The sequence below is a fragment of the Pseudochaenichthys georgianus genome, unplaced genomic scaffold (assembly GCF_902827115.2).
Source record: "Pseudochaenichthys georgianus unplaced genomic scaffold, fPseGeo1.2 scaffold_876_arrow_ctg1, whole genome shotgun sequence".
Taxonomy (NCBI): Eukaryota; Metazoa; Chordata; class Actinopteri; order Perciformes; family Channichthyidae; genus Pseudochaenichthys; species Pseudochaenichthys georgianus.
The window spans coordinates 464-24,866 of NW_027263415.1; the positions used below are offsets into that span (position 1 = coordinate 464).

At 43.7% G+C, this 24,403-nt stretch overlaps 1 protein-coding gene across 1 annotated transcript; it reads right to left on the reverse strand.

Moving 5' to 3' along the window:
• Positions 1 to 783: 783 nt before the first annotated feature.
• Positions 784 to 24,136, reverse strand: LOC117444652 (BTB/POZ domain-containing protein 10-like). The gene is made up of 8 exons (XM_034080094.1): positions 23,873 to 24,136; positions 16,337 to 16,593; positions 15,152 to 15,446; positions 14,429 to 14,531; positions 8,437 to 8,557; positions 6,001 to 6,198; positions 4,735 to 4,845; positions 784 to 1,222 (listed from the first exon to the last, which is right to left on the reverse strand). The coding sequence occupies exons 1-8, from the start codon at positions 23,998 to 24,000 to the stop codon at positions 810 to 812; spliced, it is 1,626 nt and encodes a 541-aa protein (XP_033935985.1). The 5' UTR covers positions 24,001 to 24,136; the 3' UTR covers positions 784 to 809.
• Between the last annotated feature and the right edge of the window lie 267 nt (positions 24,137 to 24,403).

A 24,403-nucleotide genomic window follows, 5' to 3' on the forward strand; every position in this document is an offset into this window, starting at 1 on the left:
GTCACTATGTACAAAGGAGTCCAATTGAAGCGTTACAGACGGGCCATGGCAGACCATATATAACACACTACAGGAAGGGAGTCCCCTTTAACTACAACCTTTGTCAGCTTTAAAAACACAATCAAAATAAGAAGTGGGTCAAACAGGATGTGTTGTGAATAATCTTTATTAGAAAAACATCATGTGGAACCTCTCAGACATCCTGTGAGGAGATGGACCTGTGCAGACTGAGCATACACACACACACACACACACACACACACACACACACACACACACACACACACACACACACACACACACACACACACACACACACACACACACACACACACACACACACACACACACACACACACACACACACACACACACACACACACACACACACACACACACACACACACTCCTTTGGTCAGATAAATAAATGAGAGTGGGGGGTGCTGTTGGGCTCGTCTCCTCCCCCCCTGGGCCTGAGAGAGGCTGCAGAGTGCTGAACAAGGCAAAGTGGTGCTTGCCACTCGGAGTGGGGGGGTGGGGGGGCTTCTCACTGATGGCCACAAGTGTCTCTCTAACTGTGGCATAGGAACTGTGTGCTGATTGGCTGCTGCAGGGACTGTAGTCTGACAATTATCAGAGACGTTTAGTTCTGGTTAACTGTGAGTGTGTGTGTGTGTGTGTGTGTGTGTGTGTGTGTGTGTGTGTGTGTGTGTGTGTGTGTGTGTGTGTGTGTGTGTGTGTGTGTGTGTGTGTGTGTGTGTGTGTGTGTGTGTGTGTGTGTGGAAGCACTTGTTGCTGTCAGTGTGACCTCATGCAGAGGGAGAGGGGGTGTCGGGGTCCGGCTCGTAGTGGTATGTGTCCTTAGAGAAGCTGCTGCCCTGCTGCTGGCTGTGGGGGTCCTGAGCCTGCTGGTGGGGGCCCTCGCAGCCTTGTGCGGGCTGAGGGCTGTTGTCTTGTCCCAGCCCCAGCTGATGGGGGTCGGGCGGGGGCAGAGTGTCCAGCTCGTCCACCTGGGGCCCCGGGGGGTCCTGGGGGATGTCTGCGGCGGCGGCTGCCAGGTTGCTGGACGACTTGGACTTGACGCACTGGAAGTCCACGTGGCGGCTCTTGCCCTCCTCCTTCTCCCAGGACATGCGGATGAAGGGCCGTTGGACGTAGTTGTAGATGACCTCTGGACGACCTCCGGGACGCCGCTTCACCTTCTCTTTGTAGGTCGGGTAACCTGCAGGAAACAGACAAAGGAACGTGGCTCAGAATAACATTCAAAGAAAGAAACTTTTTGTAATTCTGCGCTCATAACAAGCAAACGTTTGTAGATGGTTTGTAGTTTTTAGGAAATACCCTTTTGCTGACTGTTGGGTTAGATGAGACAAATGATACCCTCTCATGTCAGTACAGTGAACATGAACCTGAAGCCATGTGTGGGCTTAGCAAGACAATTCAAAATGTGTTTTTCTTTCTGTTTGTTACTTTTTACATCTGACTCGATACACTCTGCTATGAACACATCTTATTTATTGTATGTTTTGTAAGTATTTCTGATCATTGTCCAGATGATTAGAAATGTCCGGCAGTGGACTAGCACTTGGAGAGGTCCCAGATCACCTCCTGGGCCCTGCCGTGGTGCCCTTGAGCAAGGCTCCTCGTTGCTGCAATATAAACACTTTTTATTTATTTGTTTATGTCTCAGAACTTATTTTTTGAATGTCGCAATACTTTACGATACCATTTATGTCAGTTAGTTTTGCTTCAATTGCTGCATCTCATTTGTTAGCCTTGGTTGTGTACTTAGATGGCTTTATTTTGTATTTTATTACCAATGTGTGCTTTTCTTTTTGACCTGCTATGCCACTTTTGCTGTAACACTTAATACATGCATTTCCCTGCTGTAGGACTAATGAAGGAATTATGATTCTGATATATGCTTTGTTTAAAACATAACACAAGTGTTAAAACTACTCAAATGAGTTTTAAAGGACATATATATGTGGGGCATTTTGAACCCTTCAGAAGGTGGCACATACAATCTGTAAAACAGAAAACTGTTCATTGTTAGCATTCAGCTGGGGCTTGGATTGCCATTAAACATGTTTGAAGAGAGTATTTTGTGTTTTTGTGGAAACTCCTGCCTCGGGTTCAGCCATTAAAGGTCCCATGTCATGGCCATTTCTACTGATCACAATTCCATTGTTGAGGTCTACTAGAATAGATTTATACTGTGCAATGTTCCAAAATCACATTAGTTTCTCATACAGCGTCTCTGTAAAGCAGTGGTCGCCAACCAGTCGAGTGTGGTGCGGGTAGATCGCGGACCGTTAAAAAAAAAAGTAACAAAAGAAATAAAAATCTTTAGATGTAAACCTATCATCCACCACCCCGTTAGCAGGTGCCACTTTATTGACGTATATTTGAGACACCTCAATAATATAATACGTTAACCGTGCTTTACGTGAACCTCATCCTGACACAAGAGAGGACGGCAGGACTGCAATTTCCCGTGTTCAGTGAATGCAACAGAGGCAAGTCACCAGACCAATCAGAGAGTTGCATGGAAATACACGTGTGCTTGTGTCATTCAAGCTCGTGTCATTCAAGCTCGGCTCTGTGTGTGTGTGGCAATAGCGCATTTAGTGTGATAGAGAGACAGGGAGAGAGAGGGAGAGAGAAGGAGAGAAGGAGAGAGGGAGAGAGGGAGAGAGGGAGAGAGAGGGACCGGTGCTAGAGGGGACCATCATGTTAGCATCTGGTTAGCTAGCTGCACTAACGGACATAAGGAGCTGTTTCCACAACAAGCTGGAGGAGGGTCCTCCCCTGTCAGACTGAGGGGCTCAGGTGAGCTAAAGGACTCTCTGAGTGTTTAGAATGGTTTTGTCACAAATTATTCAAAAGAATATTTCCGCGGCACACCTTCATATGATCATTATAGTTATACAAACAATAAGAGAATAAATGAAAAACAGGTATGAAATACTATATGGCAGTAAAACAAGAATACAGTTTAAAAGGGGAGTGATTTGTAAAATATCCATAAAGAAAAAGAAAACCTGTTTACAGTTCTGTTTCATATGGGTGCTGAGCAGAGGTCGCGTTAACCGAATATTTTCCGTCTATGACGGATTTTTTTTAACAATGACAGACAAATCTGAAAGCAGTCCGTCATTTTGACGGATTAGAACAAACTCAGAACAGCGCCAAAGCTTCCCCGCAGCGAGGCTCCAGTGTTATTTTTGCTTTACGCTGTGGCGCGCTCCCGCGAGGTGCAGTGGGCAGCATGCATAACACGGCATAACACCGGCGCTAACAATTCACGAATGTGCCCCCCGTTGACAGTTCACGAGCGTGTTCCCCCCCAGCAGAGTTGTGTATAGACCGACGGGTAATAATGGATTTTGACGGACATTTTACAATCCTGGCCGTCAAAATGACGGGCAGTGAATAAGTCTAGCCCAAGCTCTGGTGCTGAGAGAGGTATCCATAGATCTCTTCATGTTGCTCTCAAAGTGCACCAGATTGATGCTTTCAACTTCAATATTTAAAAAAAACATCTTCCCGAGGGAGCATCCCCCCGGACCCCCCTAGAGGAGGTGAGGACCTAGAGGAGGTGAGGACCCCCCTAGAGGAGGTGAGGACCCCCCCAGAGGAGGTGAGGTCCTAAACGGCTTGTTGGAGCCGCAAGGTGTAGGGAAAAGAGGATTTGAAGGTTCCTCCCATGGAGTTACATGTTAAAAAAAGAGTTTAAAAAGCTGAATATTTCAAAAAGTACAACATATTTGAAAAATTTGAAAGTTGCACAGCATTCACACTAATAAGCAATATCTATAAAGATGGTACATTTAAATCATTCACTGAATTAGCCCAAGAGTACAATTTGCAACAGAAGGGGGATTTCTGGAAATACTTGCATATTAGACACTGCTTGGTGGAGAAGTATCAGCCGAATGAAACAGACAACCCATTAGTTGACTATCTTCAAAACCCACATAACCATAAGGCGTCAGTATTGTATAGTAAATCAATGTATTTAACCAGCAGCACATGTGATCATTTGAGGATAATCTGGCAGAAAGACCTTGACTGTCAGATTGACGAAGATACTTGGAAACAGATTCTGACTGATAACGGTAGATATATTAAAGAAACTAGAGGTTAATTCACTCAGTATAAAACTCTACACCGGTACTACTGGACACCATCTAGGCTTTTCAAAATAGCACTAATACATACCAACACATGCTGGAAATGCAAGAAAGAGATGGGCACATTTGTACATCTCATATGGGAATGTTCTTCAGCTGCCAGAATTATATTGAGACACTGGAAATCACCCACAATCCCAACATGTCACGAATGCAAGGCTCTGATGAGTGAAACAGCATCATATGAGGTTATGTTGGCAAGCATGAGGGGTAGCACCTGTGGTTCTAGGGAGTTGGGATTACCTGACCTCTAACTAGTAGCCTGACTCTCACAAAAGGGCCTTTGTACAATTATTCTAATCAAGCATCATTTGTTGTTATTATTTTATTTTATGATCGCTGTAGTGTCTGATTGGTAATCTTACACCTTTGTATTTTTCTGTTTTCTTTTTAACCGGGAACACTTAACTAACATGTTTTGTAGCCTGACCTTCCTCTTTCTGCATGAATGGGGACATGCAGTCCTGATCTGTAGCAGGGCGCCCCGGCTCAGTCACATTACGAGTGTGATAATACGTTGTACTTAAAGACCCAGTACCTTCTATGCCCAGCCGGATCTTCTTCAGTCCTCGGTCTTTCAGCACGGACTTGGCCACGTCTCTGTTCTCGATGTACTTGAAGAAGCGGTACAGCTTGGTGCTGTAGATGACTGTGAAGAAAAAGAGACATTCAGTACATGAACGCTCCACGTAAGGTTTGTATTGTTGTTATCAAACCGCAAATAAATGTCAATACTTTCATAGTCTTTAAATATCGTCCATTTTCCTAACCCTGTCTGTCGCTCTCGACCCATTGGTTACTGCTCATCCCTCTAATTCACTTTACGGTCTGGGCTGACCTTTGAATACAATCCCCTAGACATTGTTGGTGTTTATTTCATCAGCACAAAGGCTTTAGTTGTTTTAAGGTTTCCTTTGTCACTCCACTGACCTCTTCTGTTGTGTTCAGGTTGAAGGACCTCATGTTGTTAAAGGAAGTTGTATTTTTGTCCTTTGAAGTCTGCTAAACTTTTCTGCAGCCTCGTGCAGTGACATGTCAGTTCTTTTAATATCTTTCTTGACTTTCAACATATGTTCTGTTTTACTGAAAATGTCCCAGTTATCTTTATTTTCTGGTAACATGTCTGACAGTGGAAATAGGCAGTATAATGAAAGTTGTTGCAGCCTTCTCCGAGTGGGTGGAAGGGAACCATCTTGAGTCTGAAAGCCTTGGACAGCCTCTGAGAGGATGCATGGTTAAATAGCTGCTGAAGCTGGATACTTTAGAAGGCATTGAGTTTCCTCAGAATAAATATTTCAGAATGGAATTATGTTTAGCTGACTGATTAAATCCCTTACACGTATATCATCTTGGTCTGGGCCTTAGTAATCATTCTTGTCAAAAGTAACGTTTTTGTACAGGGCCCACTATATCAAATGTAATTATTTGTATTTATTATCAGACTTAAAATATGATTTAACTGTGTACAATTTAGAGTTTTGGTAAGCTTTATTCACACATTTCATTGTAAAAGGCTGATTTAATTATTGTTGGATTGTTTTGACACAACGCCTTACAAGTCATGTTGATCTGCAAAAAGGAATAATTAAGATTTGAAAACTTCTGCCGCATTTGCTGTAGATACCGTTCCATTACTCCTCTTTCTAGTACACATGTCCTTGTTATCATCTGTAGGGAGATCTGTGGTTCTCTCTGTGTGTGCAGCAGGCGCAGAAAGTGCTGACGCCTACAGAAGCTGCTGCTACAGAACACCTGTGGGTTCATTTGAGTATCAACAGGTCTGGGATCATCGACAGCCTCTTACTCTGAGAGTACTCCTCTCCCATCTGGGGGGGATACTCTTCGTCCCAGTCCACCACGTCGTCATCGGTCAGCACAACCACGTGACACTCCCTCTCCCCGCTCTGAGCGCTGGCCACCATCAGCGGCAGCACCATCTCCTCCAGGTAACACTCAAACTGATGCCGGGCCCCGTCGTTAGACAGCTCGTGCATCAGGGCGCCTGGGGGGGGCAGAGAGAACACAGAGGTGAGAGGAGACAGAGCACGGGGGGCTGTAGGACACTCACCTGTCCTCCAACAGCCACTAAGCCACATCAACAGTTCAACTTCCATTCTGATAAACTAAACATCACTTTTCAGAGTGACTTTTTATCTTATTTCACATCTCCTTTTTAAAGTAGTTCATATATTATATATAATTCATATATCTGTAATTCCTTTGACTGTGTATGTATGCACCATTAACCACCAGAGCAAATTATTTGTAAACCTACAAGCATTCTTGCCAACCTTGAGACCTCAGAAATTGGGAGCATTTCAAAACCACTGGGGGGGGGGGGGGGGGGGTGCTAGTGGATCGCCGGAGCTGTGAGATTAACATTAACATGCTTATTGTAGTTGGAAGTGCACAGCCTTGCAGCCTGCACAGGACTGGAGTAGTTGTCCATTCTTGTTCTGTTTTCTGTGACTATCTTCCTCACCCTCTCAGACTTTCAGTACTTCGCTACTAAAGAGAGGCGCTACCATGGAAACCAAACAATGGTGTAGCTGTATTAAAGTCCGAGTGGAAACAGTCGTGAGTAAATCTGATTTAGTTAGAAATCGGGAGAAATATGACGCCGGGAGGAAACCGGGAGAGGGCAATGCAAGGGTTAGCAAGTATGCTATCAAGACGTAAATAAATCACTACTGTTCTTTTGACTTCCTTCAAATATCGACCTGAAACTGAAATGTCCATTAAAAGCAGCCCTGACAGAAGATATGAATAATAATAATGAAATAGTTAGAATTAACATGTGTTTAAGGCAAACATGAAACTAAATCTTGTGTATGTATTTAAGACGAAAAAGCGACAAAAGATAGCACATGAGAGATGCAATATATTGTACTTACGTTTAGAATAAAGGTGGATTTCTGCACCATGAGTATAGCTATAAGCGTGCGTCCTTAAATATATTAATGTGGAACACATTCCTGACAACGGCTTCTCACTGCCCCGCTGATCCACAAGTCACACATGGGTCAACAAAATGCAGCAATGTGCCAAGAAGTGCAAGAAGAAGACAGCTTGCACGTAAACATGGATGTTTAAAATGGGTAATTTAAAGGAAAGGTTTTACGAGAGAGGAAATATATTCTACATGTTAGTGAGCCCATGTGACATTTCAATGTAAAGCAAACATAGTTCACAAACAGAAATCCACAGGGATTCTTCTGGGTTCTTCTCCTGCGAACTCAACTCCAAAGATAAAAGGAGGATCAATAGAATTATAATAGTGCTCTATTATTACTAAGATCTACTCTGTGGAGTGATGATGGCATGGCTCCAGTCCTCAGAGATCTGAGGGCTATCTCAGGAAACCTCTGGTGCTCCAGGTGATCCTTTGGAGGCAGAACTGCACCAGCTACGACCTAAGTCTTACTTTGATAGAGCTGCTGACACTTTATAAATGCAAATACTAAAAAGAGTAATAGTTCATTTACCGTTTAAGAAAAGCAGTAACTCGTGACAGAAAGCCTGTACATCCTCGTCCTGTTGGTGCAACAATACAAGCTACTTGCTGCATAACCAGCATTACACCTCAGAGCTAATCATGACCTACTTAGAGCCGCGCACACACACGCGCGCATGCACACACACGCGCGCATGCACACACACTCACGCTTACACACACACAGCATGCTCCTCCCGCACACTCAAGAGACACAAACAAGATGTGCAAACATGTCCAATTACATTACACATGCAGCATTTCAAAACAGCATATAGTAATGTGTGTGTTGTATCGGCATTAAGGAGGCAGCACTGATGCTTCTCTATTATGTAATGATGTACTGACTGTGCATTTAGCATGATCATGGAGTGCATGCTTACTTTAAGCTCCCATAAGAACTCCTGCACACATACTTAGCATCAATGACTGAATCAGTGGTCGACTAGACATGAAGTAAACCGTGATATCCACATTTTAGAATCAAAGCAAAAGCTGTTTGTATTCTACGCTATAGTTCAGCACCACAGCATACAAGCATAGGAGTGCAGCTACATCACACACACACACACACACACACACACACACACACACACACACACACACACACACACACACACACACACACACACACACACACACACACACACACACACACACACACACACACACACACACACACACACACACACACACACACACACACACACACACACACACACACACACACACACACACAGTACTCACTGAGGTCTCTGCACTTGATGGTGCTGTAGTTGAAGGCGATGCAGAGATAGTCACATGCCTCCCTCAGCTCGGGAATGGAAACGCCGTCAGGGCAGCGGATTATCCCCGATTTGTAGTAATCCTGCCATTTTTCAGCAGCGCACGCACAGACACACACAAATACATACACAGGCACAATGGCAGACAGTCATGCGCACACACGAGCGAGGGAGAAAAAACAAGACGCCATTATTGATGCTGCCTCACTCGGAGAGAGAGAGATGGATGAGGGAGGGGGGGTGGGGAGGGAGTTGTGATGTAAGTAAAGAGACGTCACAGGCGCGAGAGAGACTGAGAGGAGAAGGGGAGGGCTGAGGGTGATGAAAGCAAAGCTAACAACGTCACTCCCCCCCCCCCACCCCCTCTGTGTCACATGACACTGTCTCCCAGGAGAGGATGTGCTGTGCTGAGGATAGAGCTCACCTCTCACTTCCTGTGCTTCCCTCACTTTCTAGTCTCCATTATCCAATAACAGTCTAGCTCATAGAGTCTTTGAGCTGGCAGAATTTTGAACCCGGAAATGTTGAGAACCCCAACATTTTATGTTAGAAATATATAGTAGTAGTATGGTAGTAGTATGGCCCCTAGCACATAGAAACTGCCGGATGCTAACCTGCATATGTTGGGCAATTAGCACACGTTGTGTTAATTAGCATTAATTCCAGAGGTGGGACCAAGTCATTGTTTTGCAAGTCCGAGTCAAGTCTCAAGTCAAGTCTCAAGTATTTGCGCTCAAGTCCAAGTCAAGTCTCAAGTCTAGTCTCAAGTCAGGATGGGCAGGTTCAAGTCAAGTCCTAAACTTTGACAAAACGAGTCTTAAACAAGTCATTATGTGCTTTTCACCAAATGTAATGACATCGATCAACAGAATAATACTTAATAATCAAACCGCTCTTTATTAGTCACATTAATCATTTAATAATCCATGTTCTCTCTGCTGGTAAAGTAACGTGTTTTCTTTCTATTTTAAGAGGGATCAGTAAGGTTAGGCTACCGTGATAGTTTGATTCAGAAGGAGTTTAATATATAAGATCCCTGATGTTGAGGTGACCAGAATGTTTATTTCCACTGTGTAAAACATGTTGTAAGCAGTGATGCAAACACACGTATGGTGAAAAAAGAGAGAACTATTCGAAGCAGAAAAAAAACAGCGTAATATACCATCTGACAAAGGCCTGGGCTATAATGCTTCAATTAACTGGCTATTCTTTATAATATACTCAGATCAATAGGAGACAGAGATGTTAAGTTATAAATCAAGGGTTTTTATTATTATTTACAGCAGGGGTGGGGAACCTTTTTCCTTTCAATGTTTACAACATCCGCCGAGGGCCGTACAAATGATTGAACTCAACCTCTGCTTAAAAAACTAAAATCACAGCCCATTCATTTGGCCTTTCTTTCATGCTGTGCAAAGAAAAAGCAACCTCTTAATCCAGATATCTCACCATGACTCGCGCATGCGTGGCGTGACCACCTAAACGGAAAGATATGGACACAAGATGTGTGCAAATGTATTTAGTATCCTATCCATGTGAACATGATTTAAGTGGTGGGGGGGGGGGGACCTAACCTCCTCTAGGGGGGTCCGGGGGCATGCTCCCCCGGTTAGCATCAATCTGGTGCACTTTGAGAGCAACATGAGGAGATCTATGGATACATCTTTCAACACCCATTTGAAAAAGAACTGTAAGCAGATTCTTCTTTTTGGATATTTTACAAATCACTCCCCTTTTAAACTCTATTCTTGTTATTTTTAACAACTTTTTTGTTACTGTCATATAGTATTTTATACCTGTTTTTCATTTAGTCTCTAATGTGTCATTAATAACTATAATGATCATATCAAGGTGTGCCTTAACCTCACTGAGCTGAGGTTATTTGAGCCTCTCAGGAGAGAGCTCTCTTCCACCTGGTTGTAGAAAAGCTCTTTAAATTCGTTAGCATAGCTAGCTAACCAGATGCTAACAACAACAGATCGTCACTGTGCTTACAACTAAAGACACAGCCACGCAAACACTGCAGCATGTGCAGTGGCGTTTCTATATGTACAAAAGTGGTGGGGCACAACAAACTCAGATGTCTATATATAAGCTTCTGCAGAGAGGTTCATGGCTGGTGAGGCACTGGCACTGACTCTTCAGGTTTACAAATATATTAAATCAAAATATAATATTATTTTCAAAAGCTTTTCTTGTCTGATGCTTCAATTAATTTTAAACAGATAGTTCAACAGAAGGATACCCAAAAAAATGTAATTTTATCATTTAAATATTGAATTGTTCTCTCTTAGTAAGATCCCATTTTCAATAAAATTGCAGTCTTAGCTTGACTTGAAGATTAAGTCCATTTGCCTATCCTTCTGGACAAAAATCTCTATTACTTTTTTGTAAAAGTCCTCCTTATCTTCTTGTAGTTTCAAAAGTCTATCATAAATCTAATCTAATCAATAGATGTTTGATTCGAAAATGATAAAAGTAGGGTAGACATGTGGATATTATCCGGCTGAACAAAACGTGCATTTATCTAACAGCTACGTTTCCCACAGATCTTATTTTGAGCTATTTTCTAAAATCCTATGGAGAAATCTCGTTGCTTTTTTGTGGAGGGAAGCCATGCGCAGTTTACTTCCTGGTTTTAGGACGCCTCACTGCAGCTCTCTCTCCTCCTCTTCACACACCACACTTTTCGCAGCACACGTACTTACAGCCAATCAGCTCTGAATGATGTGAGATGACGTATGGTGGGGATGGCAGCACTTTGCCCCTATGGTCATTATTTTTTGCCACACACATTAAATAGGAAAATACTCTGAGCATGCGCAGTGTAGTTTTTGCAGTCACCGTTCACTGAGACAGTCAGAGGGAGGGGCAGGATGGGGTTTTGTCCCACATGGCTCTAAACAGCTCAATAGGCACACACTGTAGACACTAATGAGAAGAACACAGACTAAAACAGCAATGTACAGGCGAATCAGATGATTAAACATGATCTTAAAATATATTTTATATATTTTTTAATTTATTTTTTGCATTTTGTTGTAATCATTATTTTAATACTTTCTGCTGACACTAGGTGGGGCTGTGCCCCACCTGCCCCTAATGACCAGTCGCCACTGGGCATGTGTACGGCTCCTTATGGGTACTGCAATATTTGAAGAACTGGAGCGGCGTTCCGGTGCTCCAGCACTCCTTTCAGACGAGACATACCACGTGAAGACACGTTACGCTCGTGTTGTGTTCAAGGAACCTGTCCTTGGCCAGGAAAAACAGGCCCTCGCCTGTTTAATTATTTTGCAGTCAAGATTTCTTCTTCTTTTTTTAAGTGAGAAGTTGTCCGTCAGTCGGACTGATGGTCGGACTGACGGTCAGACTGACGGACCCCCCCCCCCCCCAAAACGAAAACTCTTCGGTTCTCCACGAATTACACAAGTCACCCAAATCAGCGTTAAAAAAGCGGGAGGCGCCGAAAAGCGACTAATTTGCATCACTGTATAAGGAACCCACAATCTATCTTTATGCAAGGGATAATGTGCAGCGAGGCGGTCTCTATGGGGAAAAGAACACCTGCATCTAGATCCCTCTGCAGGTGGTAGCCTACTTTAACTATATTTTAATGCTAATACTTTTGTACTTTTACTTGTAACATTTTGAATGCAGGACTTTTTATTGTAACCGAGTATTCCTACACTCTGGTACTTTTACGCAAGTACAAGATCTGAACTTCTCCCAGTGGTTACCAAAAAAAAACCTGCTCTGAAGGTTATTTTCATTTTACAAATCCTTCACTCAGCTTTTCTTTCTCCAATATCATTGAAATGCAGCCAGATGCTGCTTCTTTTTTCGGTTTTCGCTCATTTCTTGACTTTTTCCGACGCGCTTGCATTTCAATCCGGCTGCCCGGCTGCATTTCACTTCTCTTATTTTTCATTTCCTCGCTCCTCGTTCTCGGTCTCACCGGAAGTTGATTTGTCTGCGCCATCTTGAGTAGCGTCCCAATGGCCTTATTTTTGCCGGAGGAGCGAGGAGCGATAATGGAGGAGCTATAACCGAGGAACCACCAGACCATCCTTCGATGAAATCCTCAGACACTTTATCTCACTTTAAATGCAAGTACGTCAGAAAAAGTCAAGACATTAGCGAAAACCGAAAAAAGAAGCAGCGTCTGGCTGCTTTTCAATGATATTGGATTTACTGTCAGAGGTGGGAGAAGTTCAGATCTTGTACTTGAGTAAAAGTATCAGAGTGTAGGAATACTCGGTTACAATAAAAAAGTCCTGCATTCAAAATGTTACAAGTAAAAGTAGAAAAGTATTAGCATCAAAATATAGTTAAAGTACCACCTGCAGAGGGATCTAGATGCAGGTGTTCTCTTCCCCATAGAGACCGCCTGGCTGCACATTATCCCTGGCATACAGATAGATTGTGGGTCCCTCACAACATGTTGTACACAGTTGCATACCTTACTGATCCCTCTTCAAATAGAAAACAAACACGTTACTTTACCAGCAGAGAGAACATGGATTATTAAATGATTAATGTGACTAATAAAGAGCAATTTGATTATTAAGTATTATTCTGTTGATCGATGTCATTACATTTGGTGAAAAGCACATAATGACTTGTTTAAGACTCGTTTTGTCAAAGTTTAGGACTTGACTTGAACCTGCCCATCCTGACTTGAGACTTGACTTGAACTTGAGCGCAAAGACTTGAGACTTGACTCGGACTTGAGCGCAAAGACTTGAGACTTGACTCGGGCTTGAGTGCAAAGACTTGAGACTTGACTTGAACTTGAGCGCAAAGACTTGAGACTTGACTCGGACTTGAGCGCAAAGACTTGAGACTTGACTCGGGCTTGAGCGCAAAGACTTGAGACTTGACTCGGACTTGAGTGCAAAGACTTGAGACTTGACTCGGGCTTGAGCGCAAAGACTTGAGACTTGACTCGGGCTTGAGCGCAAAGACTTGAGACTTGACTCGGGCTTGAGCGCAAAGACTTGAGACTTGACTCGGACTTGAGTGCAAAGACTTGAGACTTGACTCGGGCTTGAGTGCAAAGACTTGAGACTTGACTCGGGCTTGAGTGCAAAGACTTGAGACTTGACTCGGACTTGCAAAACAATGACTTGGTCCCACCTCTGAAGTGGTGACCAGGTTGAGTTCAAAAAGGTTTGCAATGAGGGGAGGTGTTTTCTGTTCTCTATCAGGTTGCTTCACTGATGGATTTTAAAATGCTGTTGTTTTCAAAGACCACCAGAGGTCCTTGAGCATTAAGTGGTAACTGCACACTTGCCATATTAGAATGGAAGTGTATCTGTAGACAGACAGGTAAAAGCATGAAACGATCACATGACCCCTAACTGAGATAACTACTCAACACCACACCACTCACTGAAGGCTGATTATCATCCAAGGACTGGATCTAAATCTCTCTCACACGTTGTCAACATATACACACATGTTTTAGGTGGTTTGATGACAAGTTAGGAACATATAAAGGTGATTAACAACTATTTTCCAAAGAGACAAAATAAAATTGCTTTACACTAATACAACAATTATTAAAAGAAGTGGGATCTAATCTCACTGACAATTTTAATGACAAAGGTGTTGGGAATTATGTACGGACTATTTGAAATATTTGAGATTGTACTGCAGTTGGTGATTAACAGAAGAACACTTTTCTTTACATAGCTGAACGAAAGACTCGAACGGCAACAGAACGTCCATAACACACTGAGCTGAACATCCCTCATTCATCATTATATCGTCATGACAAGCAGTAAAGAGAGACCAATGAAATGGAGTGGAAGAGAAGGAACAGAGAAGGAGATAGGTTGTTGTAGTTTTACTGAGATAACGTGTGAAGACAAGGAGTTCCAATGTAAACAGAAAAGTATACTGTGCATAGAAAAGCACAGACAAAGAATGCCAGTGTCTCAAGAACTCACCAAGACGGCTCTAAAGACGGTGGAGCTGATGCCATCGGCCACCTCAAACTCTCCTTTCTCATTGGGTCTTGTGAAGTTGTTGTCCCGGCCAGAACCAAACATCCTGAAAACAAACAAGTAATAAATAAATCACGATTCCATCAACTTCAAAGAAGTCAAAGAACAGCTGAGTAGAGCAGTGATAGTTTATGTTGCTGGACTTTTACCCTCTCATCGCACAATTAAAGAATTCCAAGACATTGAAGTTGTTGCATCAACTTCTTTCTATCTGAATGCATGTACGAATCACAACTGCTTCCTGCTTAGCCATCATAAACACAATGTATTGTTTTATTAACGTGTGTCACAACCCCATGCTGTGACACAAACTGTACACTGTGTCATTGGTGAGAGAAGTGGTGTGAGCAATCAGGTGACGTCCATAAGGGCAACTGTTATGCGTTGGGACATGACAGGAGAAAACAGCACCACTACAGGTACAGTTGTTAGGAGGTGGGAATGGAACTTGAAAACTAACTAAAATGTGCTGTTTGACTCAATAGAGACTGCTTATCCCTTTATGCAGCAGATCCTTTGATGCATGTCCTGATCCTTTGATGCATGTCCTGATCCTTTGATGCATGTCCTGATCCTTTGATGCATGTCCTGATCCTTTGATGCATGTCCTGATCCTTTGACATTACAGTGACTGTGTTTCCCTGCATGCACTCTCTTTGTCCTCACCTGCCCAGCATGGTGTTTGGTTGAGCGGTGAAGATGGCAGGATCCACCACAAATCTGGTGTTATCCACGATGAGAGTGACTCTCTCTGCCAGCCTCAGGACACTGCGATGCCCCTCCTTACTGCTGAGGTCATACACGTAGATCATATCGCAGGGCCCCGCACCCAGTGCCTTGATGACCCGAGGTATGTGTCCCCCCATCAGGGCCCCTCCAATGTGGGAATAAGGAACAGAACTCCTGGGGGGGCGAGGACTGGAGGATCTGGAGGACGAGCCTCCGTCGCCACGTTCACGGTCTGTGGGAAACATGTACACACACACACATGTAAATTTGCACAATTAGCATAAGTTGCGTTAATTAGCATTAAATACCATTATAGCTTATCTTGAAAATAGTTACATGACTTTGCAGATTTGGAAAATGTTGGAGTGGTTCTGGGGGTTATTGAGGATGCTGAATGCATTTCTGACATTTGTATGATCAATGGCAGCTAAAACCAGAATGTGGCCATATTTGTTATCTTGTTGGCTGATTGTTTTTGTACATTTTGGGTGGATTTGGAAGTTTTATGGGAATCTGGCTTAATAGGAGAGGACCGATTACTCATCTTTGTTGGAGAAGCCTGTGACCTAAGATTTTCATCGACATAACTACTCTGTAGCTATGTTCGTATTACGAATAAAGAACCTTGAACCTTTACAAATAAATTGTCAGCAGGAGAGGTAATCATTTTCATCTTGTGCTCTCTATATGCAATAGTCCCCACACTGCTCCCCGGGCGCCGTTCAAAATGGCAGCACACTGCTCCTAACACTAGGATGGGTCAAATGCAGAGAAACAATTTCCCCACGGGGATTAATAAAAGTCCATCTTATCTTATTGGTAGTTAAGATCAGCCCATCAGGAGTACACATGTGACATTGATTCAGTATCCTCAATAACCACCAACAAAACTCAAAAACGCTCCAAATTGGCCAAACCTTTTGTAACTATTGTTTCCATAGGCTATAATGCTAATACATGCTAATTACCATAGCTTATGCTCATTGTGCAATTTGCCCATGCAGGTTAGCATCCAGCATGGGCACCCTACTCTACATTTCTAACATAAAGCTTTGGAGTTCTAAACATTTCCGCTACTGGCAACTCCACTACAAGATAAGGATCCTCCTTCTTCCTCCTCACCGTGCTGCCGAGTGGGGGAGGTGAGGTTCCTGATGCAGGGCGTCAGCTGGCTCTCTCCTCTCTCGTGGGAGGAGTCCCGTGAGCGGTCACTGGACCGCCGCTGCTGCTCTCTGTGATGATCTGCCCCTCCTCTTTCTCTCGCCCCACCCTCAGCCCCCCCGATGGCCCAGCCGCTGGCCCCGGCCCGGTAGAGGCTCATGGTGCCGACCTGCTGCTGGTGGTCGCAGTCCAACACTGACAAACCACACTGCCGCTCACTGAGGGGAGGGAGAGCACAGTTATGAGCACTTTATGATGATATGGAGAATATTCGGTTTAAAATTGGAATCAAAGAGATTTCATGAAGCAAGAATGTCCTTTTATCTGACTTTGAGTTTTTGTAAGATGACCCAGACGAACATGAGCACCAATAAACTGTATTTATGACTTTTTCGAAACTATTATAAAATACAGACTACATTGCCGAATCCAAATCGTTTCTGTTCTAAATGGTTTGGACACGATCATTCTTTTTGCAAACGTAATAAGCCTCTCAATTTAATGTTTTTTGTCGACTTGTTCTTCCTGCAACCAAAATCTTATAATAATAAGAAATGGTTCAAAATAACCATATCTTATTGTATTGCACTTCATTATTTTTCTTATTTCATTTTCATCATATGAGGCATCAATTAAGGTAACAAAAACACTAGGGGGAAATCATTACCTATCTGAGGTATTATTTAAAAAAAGAAAGGAATCAGGATCTGCTTCCTTTCAAAAAGAAACACAACATAATAGTGAACACATAGCTGATCATCATATACCAGAGCTCTTCCTTATCTGGATGAGACCGCGTCACTCTCCCCCTGCATGTCTGCTCAGATAAGGTGCCCCCCGTGATGCAGCCATGACCAGGTCATTGGAGAAGGAAGAGCCCGCTGTAGAAACTGATGCATAGATTCTCTGGTGGAAACATTTCCACAGTTGCATGGGATGTAGCCCTACTGTCATATTGCCCAACTCTAATGCAGTCGAATGTAGAAAATACATATACCGCTGCTGCTGATAAAGATGGGGGTGGGGGGGGGGAGAAGGCATTAGTTTCAAAACGTTCAAAACGTGATTCCGACCTGCCATAAAAGTTTGATACGGTCCAAACTTCAAGTCCAAGTGGAATGACACAACAAATCACCAGACACTTCAGACACTGATGCAGTACTTCATGCAACACTGAGGCCCCGCTTACATGGGAACGCAAACGAAACGCAAGCGAATTCGATATCAAAAAGTCTTCCGTTCACATGGATACGGCTCAATAAACGTGTCCCTTCACACGAGACCGCTCGACCTGCTGGAGACGCTGTGGTACCGTGCCGGGCCTGTAGCTGGACTTCTGCCACAAAATACACCAAAAGCAGCGAAGAAGATCCCCGAGCATGGTTGCCATGGTTGCCATGGTTGCCCTTCTGTTTATTCTCCGCGGTGGATTTAGCAACATGTAGTTCATGTAGTTCTCCATGTCCACTTGTTGCTGATGGTTGTGGTCGAGGAGCTGTAGATGTTGCACTAACATCTGTAGCATGCTCAGTAGCTACTGACAGTAGCTACTGAGCATGCTACAGCAGTGAGCAGCAGAGGTGGGGAGAGGCGGGGCTAAGGCTTCATCGTTATCAGGAAATGATCGTATAGGGCATTGACCACCAACTGGCGGCCCGCGGGCCACATCCGGCCCGCCAGACATTCTCATCCGGCCCGCACGACGGGCGTTGGCGGAGTGGTTACTGCGTTCGCCCCCCACCCATGTCTTTGTTTACAACGTCTCGTGAGTAAGGTGCAGTACCGGAGTCCAACAGAGAGGCAGCAGCTGCGGGACAGTAGACTGCGTACTGTGAAACCTTCCCTCCCCTGAAGAAGAAGTGATCCTTTGTTGTGAAGAGTCTGGTTAATGAGCTCCACACCACAGCAGTAGCCCCGCTGCTACAGAGTCCAACAGAGAGGCTGGAGCTGCGGGACAGCAGCCTAGAAGCAGGGTTGGGTTGTAACGGAAAACATAACGGCGTTACGTAATCAGAATACAAACATCAAGTAGGCTAACTGTATTCAGCTGGCGTTACATTTGAAAAATGAGTAATCTGATTACAGTTACTTTCGTAAACCTGAAGTGAATACATTTTGGAATACTTTGAATTATTGGTGGAAACGTTTCCTCACACAATGTAATATTCATTACCGGCAGAACTGTGTGCACACTGCACAGGGCTGCAGCATGTCTGTGAGTGAGAGAGAGATGCAGCGTGTCTGTGAGGCCCCGCCCCCGCACGCAGATGAGAGAGAGAGATCTCTTTTAAAATATATTGAAAGTTAGAAACGGAGATGGTTAGATAAATTGTGCAAGATAACGTTTATGTAGCATTTCTTTATTGTCGAAATGATGACATTTATAACGGGATGAAATCAAAGTGAATGGCCTGCTGCTGCTGAATGCATGGGGCAAGTGACTGGAACAAGTTTTAAAAGTTATTACATCGTTTCAGATAATAAATAATAATGATAATTCATTCTATTTAGGGGCGCCTTTCAAAGCACCCAAGGACACCTTACAATTCATAACATATTCCAAGGAAAGGTTTTAAGACGGTACAAAGAATGCAGTCCGGGTGATGTTTTTCATGTGGGGTGCAGATGAGAGAGCTGTCCAGAATGACACCAAGATGTTGTGTTTGAGTTCTTGATAAGCCATTATAACAATAAAATAAGTGTCTCCTGTGCACCAAAACATACCCATCTGTTATGGAAAAAGAAAGTATTCCAAAAGTAATCTGAATACTATTTCTAAAATTCTGGGCTATATAAAAATCGCTGGCCCGCGATAGTGTCTATTGGTTACATGTCGGCCCTTGGACAAATGTAGTTGGTGATCCCTGGTATAGGGCGTACACACAGAGCCGTTTGCCCCCACAGAGCGTTCCGTCCGCAGATCTATCCACCTGGGGACCCGTTATCGTTTTAGGGGTCCGTTTCCGCGGTTCCGTTACGGCCTCGTGTGAACGAACGGGCTATACGAAAGAGAAAAGTAGCAGATACAAACCGTTTAGTTCCCGTGTAAACAGCACCTGAGGATTTGACCCCTGTAGACACACTCATTCAAGGATCCAACGAGTTATCATCATTATGCAACACAGGATGGCACAATGAGGTGCAGTCAGCCTCTCACTCACCGTTGTGGTGGCTCGGGGGAAAGGTTTGTTTTTAGACGTGTGAGCTGTGGACCGCAGTAGAAGTCTGCATTAAGACCTCACAGGAGCAAAGTGCTGCAGAAACAAGGACCCCACGAAACCACTGACTTCCGCCTGCAGCCACACACACCACCATCAGAGTGTGTGTGTGAAGTAGTGTTGTCACGATACCAACATTTTGGTTTCGATACCGATACCAAGTCAAGAATTGCGATTCCGATTCTTTTTCGATACTTTTCTTAAAAAAAGGGAAACATGGAATATCGGCTTTAAAATTAGGAATAACAGATGATTTTAGCAGTCAGAACAACTAAAGCAGCAGTGTTACTAAGAACAGAAACGCCAAAGAGTCACATCTAATATAAATATATATAAAAGCATTTATTTTAATTGTGTAGCAGTGAGTTTAACATTTTGGCAGCACTGTTGAGCATTTTGAAAATGTATTTTCATGCCTCTGTGCAAGGCTTAGTCTTTCTATCTTTATAGCCACTGGTGTAAAGTAACTAAATTCATAAACTCAAGTACTACTTGGGTACAATTTTGAGATACTTGTACTTTATTTAAGTATTTCAATGTTTCTTTTGCTACTTTGTACTTCTAATCCACTACAGTTCAGAAATAATGGTGTACTTTTCCTCCACTACATGTATTTAATCCCTTTAGTTACTTCACAGATCTGGATGAATGATGTGAGATATAATCAAGTGTTAAATCAGACTTTAGTTCCACCTGGAGTAAATCCACCAGCTACCCTGCAGTCTACAAAGTCATTCAAACTAGCTGCACATTTACCAGCTTTGAGAACACTTTCATGATCAATCATTATAAAACATATCATATATATTATTCTGAAATGGACCAATCTGCACAATGACTACTTTTACTGTCGCTACTTTAATACTTTTACTTGAGGAACATTTTGAATGCAGTACTTTTACTGTAACAGAGTATTCCTACACTCTGGTCCTTTAGTACAAGACCTGAGCACTTCTACTTGTGTCGCTACTTTAACTATATTTTGATGATAATACTTTTGTACTTTTATTTGAGGAACATTTTGATTGCAGGATTGTTCCTACATTCTGGTACTTCTACTTTAACTCAAGTACAAGACCTGGGTACTTCTACTTTTACTCAAGTACAAGATATATAGGCTACTTATACCACCTCCGTTTATAGCCTATGAAAAAAACTAATAGAAAACGAAGGCTAAAGCTAAAGTTAGCAGATAGTGATGCTAGTTTGCTAGTTAAGTTTGCTCAACGATAATATTGCGACAGAAAAACTTTTCAGTGCACATCACGCTCTGCCGCTCCGACAGGGAGCTCTGCTCTGAACACCTGAACGGCCCGTTCACAGACTTCTGGCGTCTTTTTTGTCAACAAGCCGAGGCGCAGCGGCAGTTGCACTCCCACTTGCAGCCATGCTTCTCGTTTTCTCACATGCTCTGGCAGCTAGCGCGTGGCCGCGTGCAAGAGAGAGGGGAGGGACTTAGAACGTGCTTGAGAGGAGCGGGACAGCAGGCACGGCTGCAGTGCAAGGAGTGGAAGCAGAGCGCTGAACACACACGGCTCTTATTAAACGGCGTTTTTTCACGGGAGTACTTTCCCCCGTCATTCTTAAAGTACCGATACTAATGAAACGGAGGAATCGTACCGTTTTTAACGGCAGGGTATCGCGGTACCTTTCAAGTATCGGTACACCATGCAACACTAGTGTGAAGCAATCCTGAGTATGCACACCTCATTAGGGTCCAGGACAGCACAGAAGTGTCCTCCTGTGTTTAATGCCTCCACAGGCGGCTGCTTCACTGAGGTTTCATAATCACTCTACCTCGCCTCAAAGCAAGTGTTCACTGTAGTTTAGATAAGCAGCCTGAGAGGGCTCTTAGTACGTGTCCATTCCAGACAGGACTTAAACAAACACTTAGCAGCATGCTCAGGATCGATGAGCAGTCAAAGTCAAAACATGACAATATGTCCTTTTCCATTTTTGAAATGCAAAGGTTAACAGTCACAGTGTAATGCTATTGACTTCCACAGGTCCAACTGGACAAGTGGAAATATGCACATTCAAAAGTAAACTAAATATATGACGACTCAAGATAATTGCTAGTGTGTGTCTTTGCACAAGTATTGCTGTTAAAGCATTGGTTGGTGAATGGCACAATTGGCCAGAACATATCAACCACATCAGCAGTTGGTCACACCTGAGGTGAGAGTATCAGGGTGTAGTTCAGTATTTAGATGGACATCACAGCTGTATTGCTATATGCATCCACAGTGCTCGTGTTAGTAGTGGAACCCTCATTAACAACACCTCAACGGTGGGCTTTAGAAAGAAGATCCCTGCCCAGATACCAAGGATTTGGCTAGATCATTGATCTAAGAGGAAGGTGAAGGACGATACAAAACATTTCTAATGTAAATATGTTCCTGCTTTATTATGACACATGGCATACATGGAGTTGTATTACTAAATGCATGAATTGGACTTTCACTGTGACAGCGTAGCTTCCTGCCCAATAGATTGAGTGTTTAGGCCCGAGACGCATCCAGGCCTCAGTGATGGAGAGAGAGAAGCTCTTCTTATGACATATGAGGATGACCATGTCCTGCAGGCTGGGAACAGAGAGATGGGACATGGGGCAAGGAGTGCTGGAAGGACAGAAAGAGAGAGGTTTATTTTTGTAATGGAGTTAGTGACGTACAAAAGCAGATTTCTTTAAAAATAAAGCGCTTGTCACAAAGCCCTGACTTCACCGAGACAGATGAGGCCTAGAGTCTTTTTTCATCATTTAAACAAACGATCAATCGAGCGTGAGTCGGTTCTGAAAGCAGGGCATTGATAACTGAATATGAATGTATGTTTTGTTTCTATGCCCCTCGCCCATTTAATACGCTGAGGCCACTAGGGGACATCTGAATGTGCAGAACAGAGGACTGATGGGGGGGGGCTGATTGGATGTGTAGACCCAGACAGAGCAGACCAAGGAGTAGCAGGACCAGTGGACTTACAATGCACATTATGATGACTGCACATTACCTTCAGCCCCACACGCCTGGGATACCCTCACCGCAGCACCTGCACCTGACCGAAGGTGTCCTCTGCGTGTAGTGTGTTCTATAGGTTTCTGCATGTAAATGGTCTGCACAGGCTAACATCCCTGTTCCCTCCAGGGGGATTTTCTCTCCCACACTTACATTCATCTTTCAATATACCTCAAGGTTAACATTTTCAGAAATCAAAGAGTAAAATAAGATGATGTTTTTTATAACATGACAGCTTCACAGCTGCAGACTGACAATGTCATTGGAAATAATCAAGGGTTCATAGGGAGGTATACATCAGTAGACCTTACTGAGAGAATATCAATTATACAACATTAATGACAAACAATTAAGTATCCTTTTGCAAACAGCCACAGTTAAGTGATCTGGCTAGGAGATGACTGATTAGTATGCGGTGTTTAATCTCAAATGGGATTTGAATGCTTAGCAGAAATGCGGTATTAAAAACAAGTGTGTGTTGCCGCCAAACAGGCAGGCAGCCAGTGTCCAGAGCAGGCCCGGGGAACAAAGGAGGCAGCATTTCACTCAGGGCAGCAGCACTCATCTTTCACATGGCGATGCAAATCTCCAGCAGCCGAGATTTCACACAGCCACTAAGAACTAGATGGGGGCTAATATTTCACTTGTCCAATGGCCTGTTACCAGGCAAGGGGCACCACCCTACTGATTTCACTATTTCCTTTTTCTGTTCCTGAATACCTTCAAATGGTGTTCGCAAGTGTGCGGTGTTAAATACAAGTCAAGTTAACAAACACATCTAAGTCACAATAATTAAGATAAAGATGGATGCTGCCTAGCAGTCTATTAAAAGCACGAGGTAAGAGCCCCGAGGGGTGAGGGTCCCATCTATTATTTAGGGGCTGCTGCTGACACCAACACAAGGGCAGAAGAGCTGCTCTCAGCAGTCTGGGATGAAATCCATTACAAGGAGGAGGCTGAACATTGGATATGAACAGGGAAAGGATTCGAACATCCCCCTTAAGACACTAATATGAGGTCCATCCTTTGGAATAGAACATGTTTATGGCCATTTCTCCTTACATGGAACATAAAAGACTGCCATTAAAAAGCATATGACTCTCTAATGAGTACCAGAGTGTCCCATCAAGGGTAAGACAATGGTTTTCTTTCTAGGTCACTATTATAATGACAGTAAATAACACAAAGACAGAAAAGCCGGGTACTGGCTGTACATGTCCCACAATGACGGAGCTACTGCCCGGTGCTGTGCGCCGTGTACGTACCGCTCGATGAGAGAGGGCCGGCTGAAGACAAAGCAGCAGGGGATGATCTGCGGGAGGACCGCGGCGCAGAAGTCCTGCGCTGCTCCGAACAAAGCGGGCTTCCCGGCAGCTTCAGCATCCTCGCACATTACTTTCCAAGTTCATCAGCATCGTTTCACACACACAACCGTGATTCAAACTCGCTGCTGAAATCCAACGATTTGACCCAAAGCTTCAGATGTGTCTAAAGGGCGATGAAGGCACGCACCGGCTATCACTCTGTCACCGGAGGATCTGAAACTGTGAATGGCTGCGTGCTGACTGAATCAGAGTGGTGCTGCGTTCAGGGGCTGCTTGTAAACTCCCACTTCTGAGTCCTTCATTTGCTCGTAACGCATTTCATTGACGTTGATCCGGAACAGGTCCTAATCTAATCAATAGCGAGGTGGCTGCCATATCCCACAAGGCCCCCAATTGAACATCTTATAAAATAATGTTTTGGAAGATGTGCATTATGTTGGAACCAAAATCTTACAAAACACCCCTCATAAC

Bases quoted from the DNA above. Each gene is read 5' to 3' on its own strand.
- LOC117444652 (XM_034080094.1), bottom strand. From the start codon at position 24,000: ATGTGCGAGGATGCTGAAGCTGCCGGGAAGCCCGCTTTGTTCGGAGCA. The intron at 15,447-16,336 runs GTGAGGAGGAAG...TGTTTCCCACAG, and splicing joins CTCCCCCACTCGGCAGCACG to ACCGTGAACGTGGCGACGGA. The intron at 4,846-6,000 runs GTAAGAGGCTGT...TTTTCTTCACAG, and splicing joins GGGAGAGGAGTACTCTCAGA to TCATCTACAGCACCAAGCTG.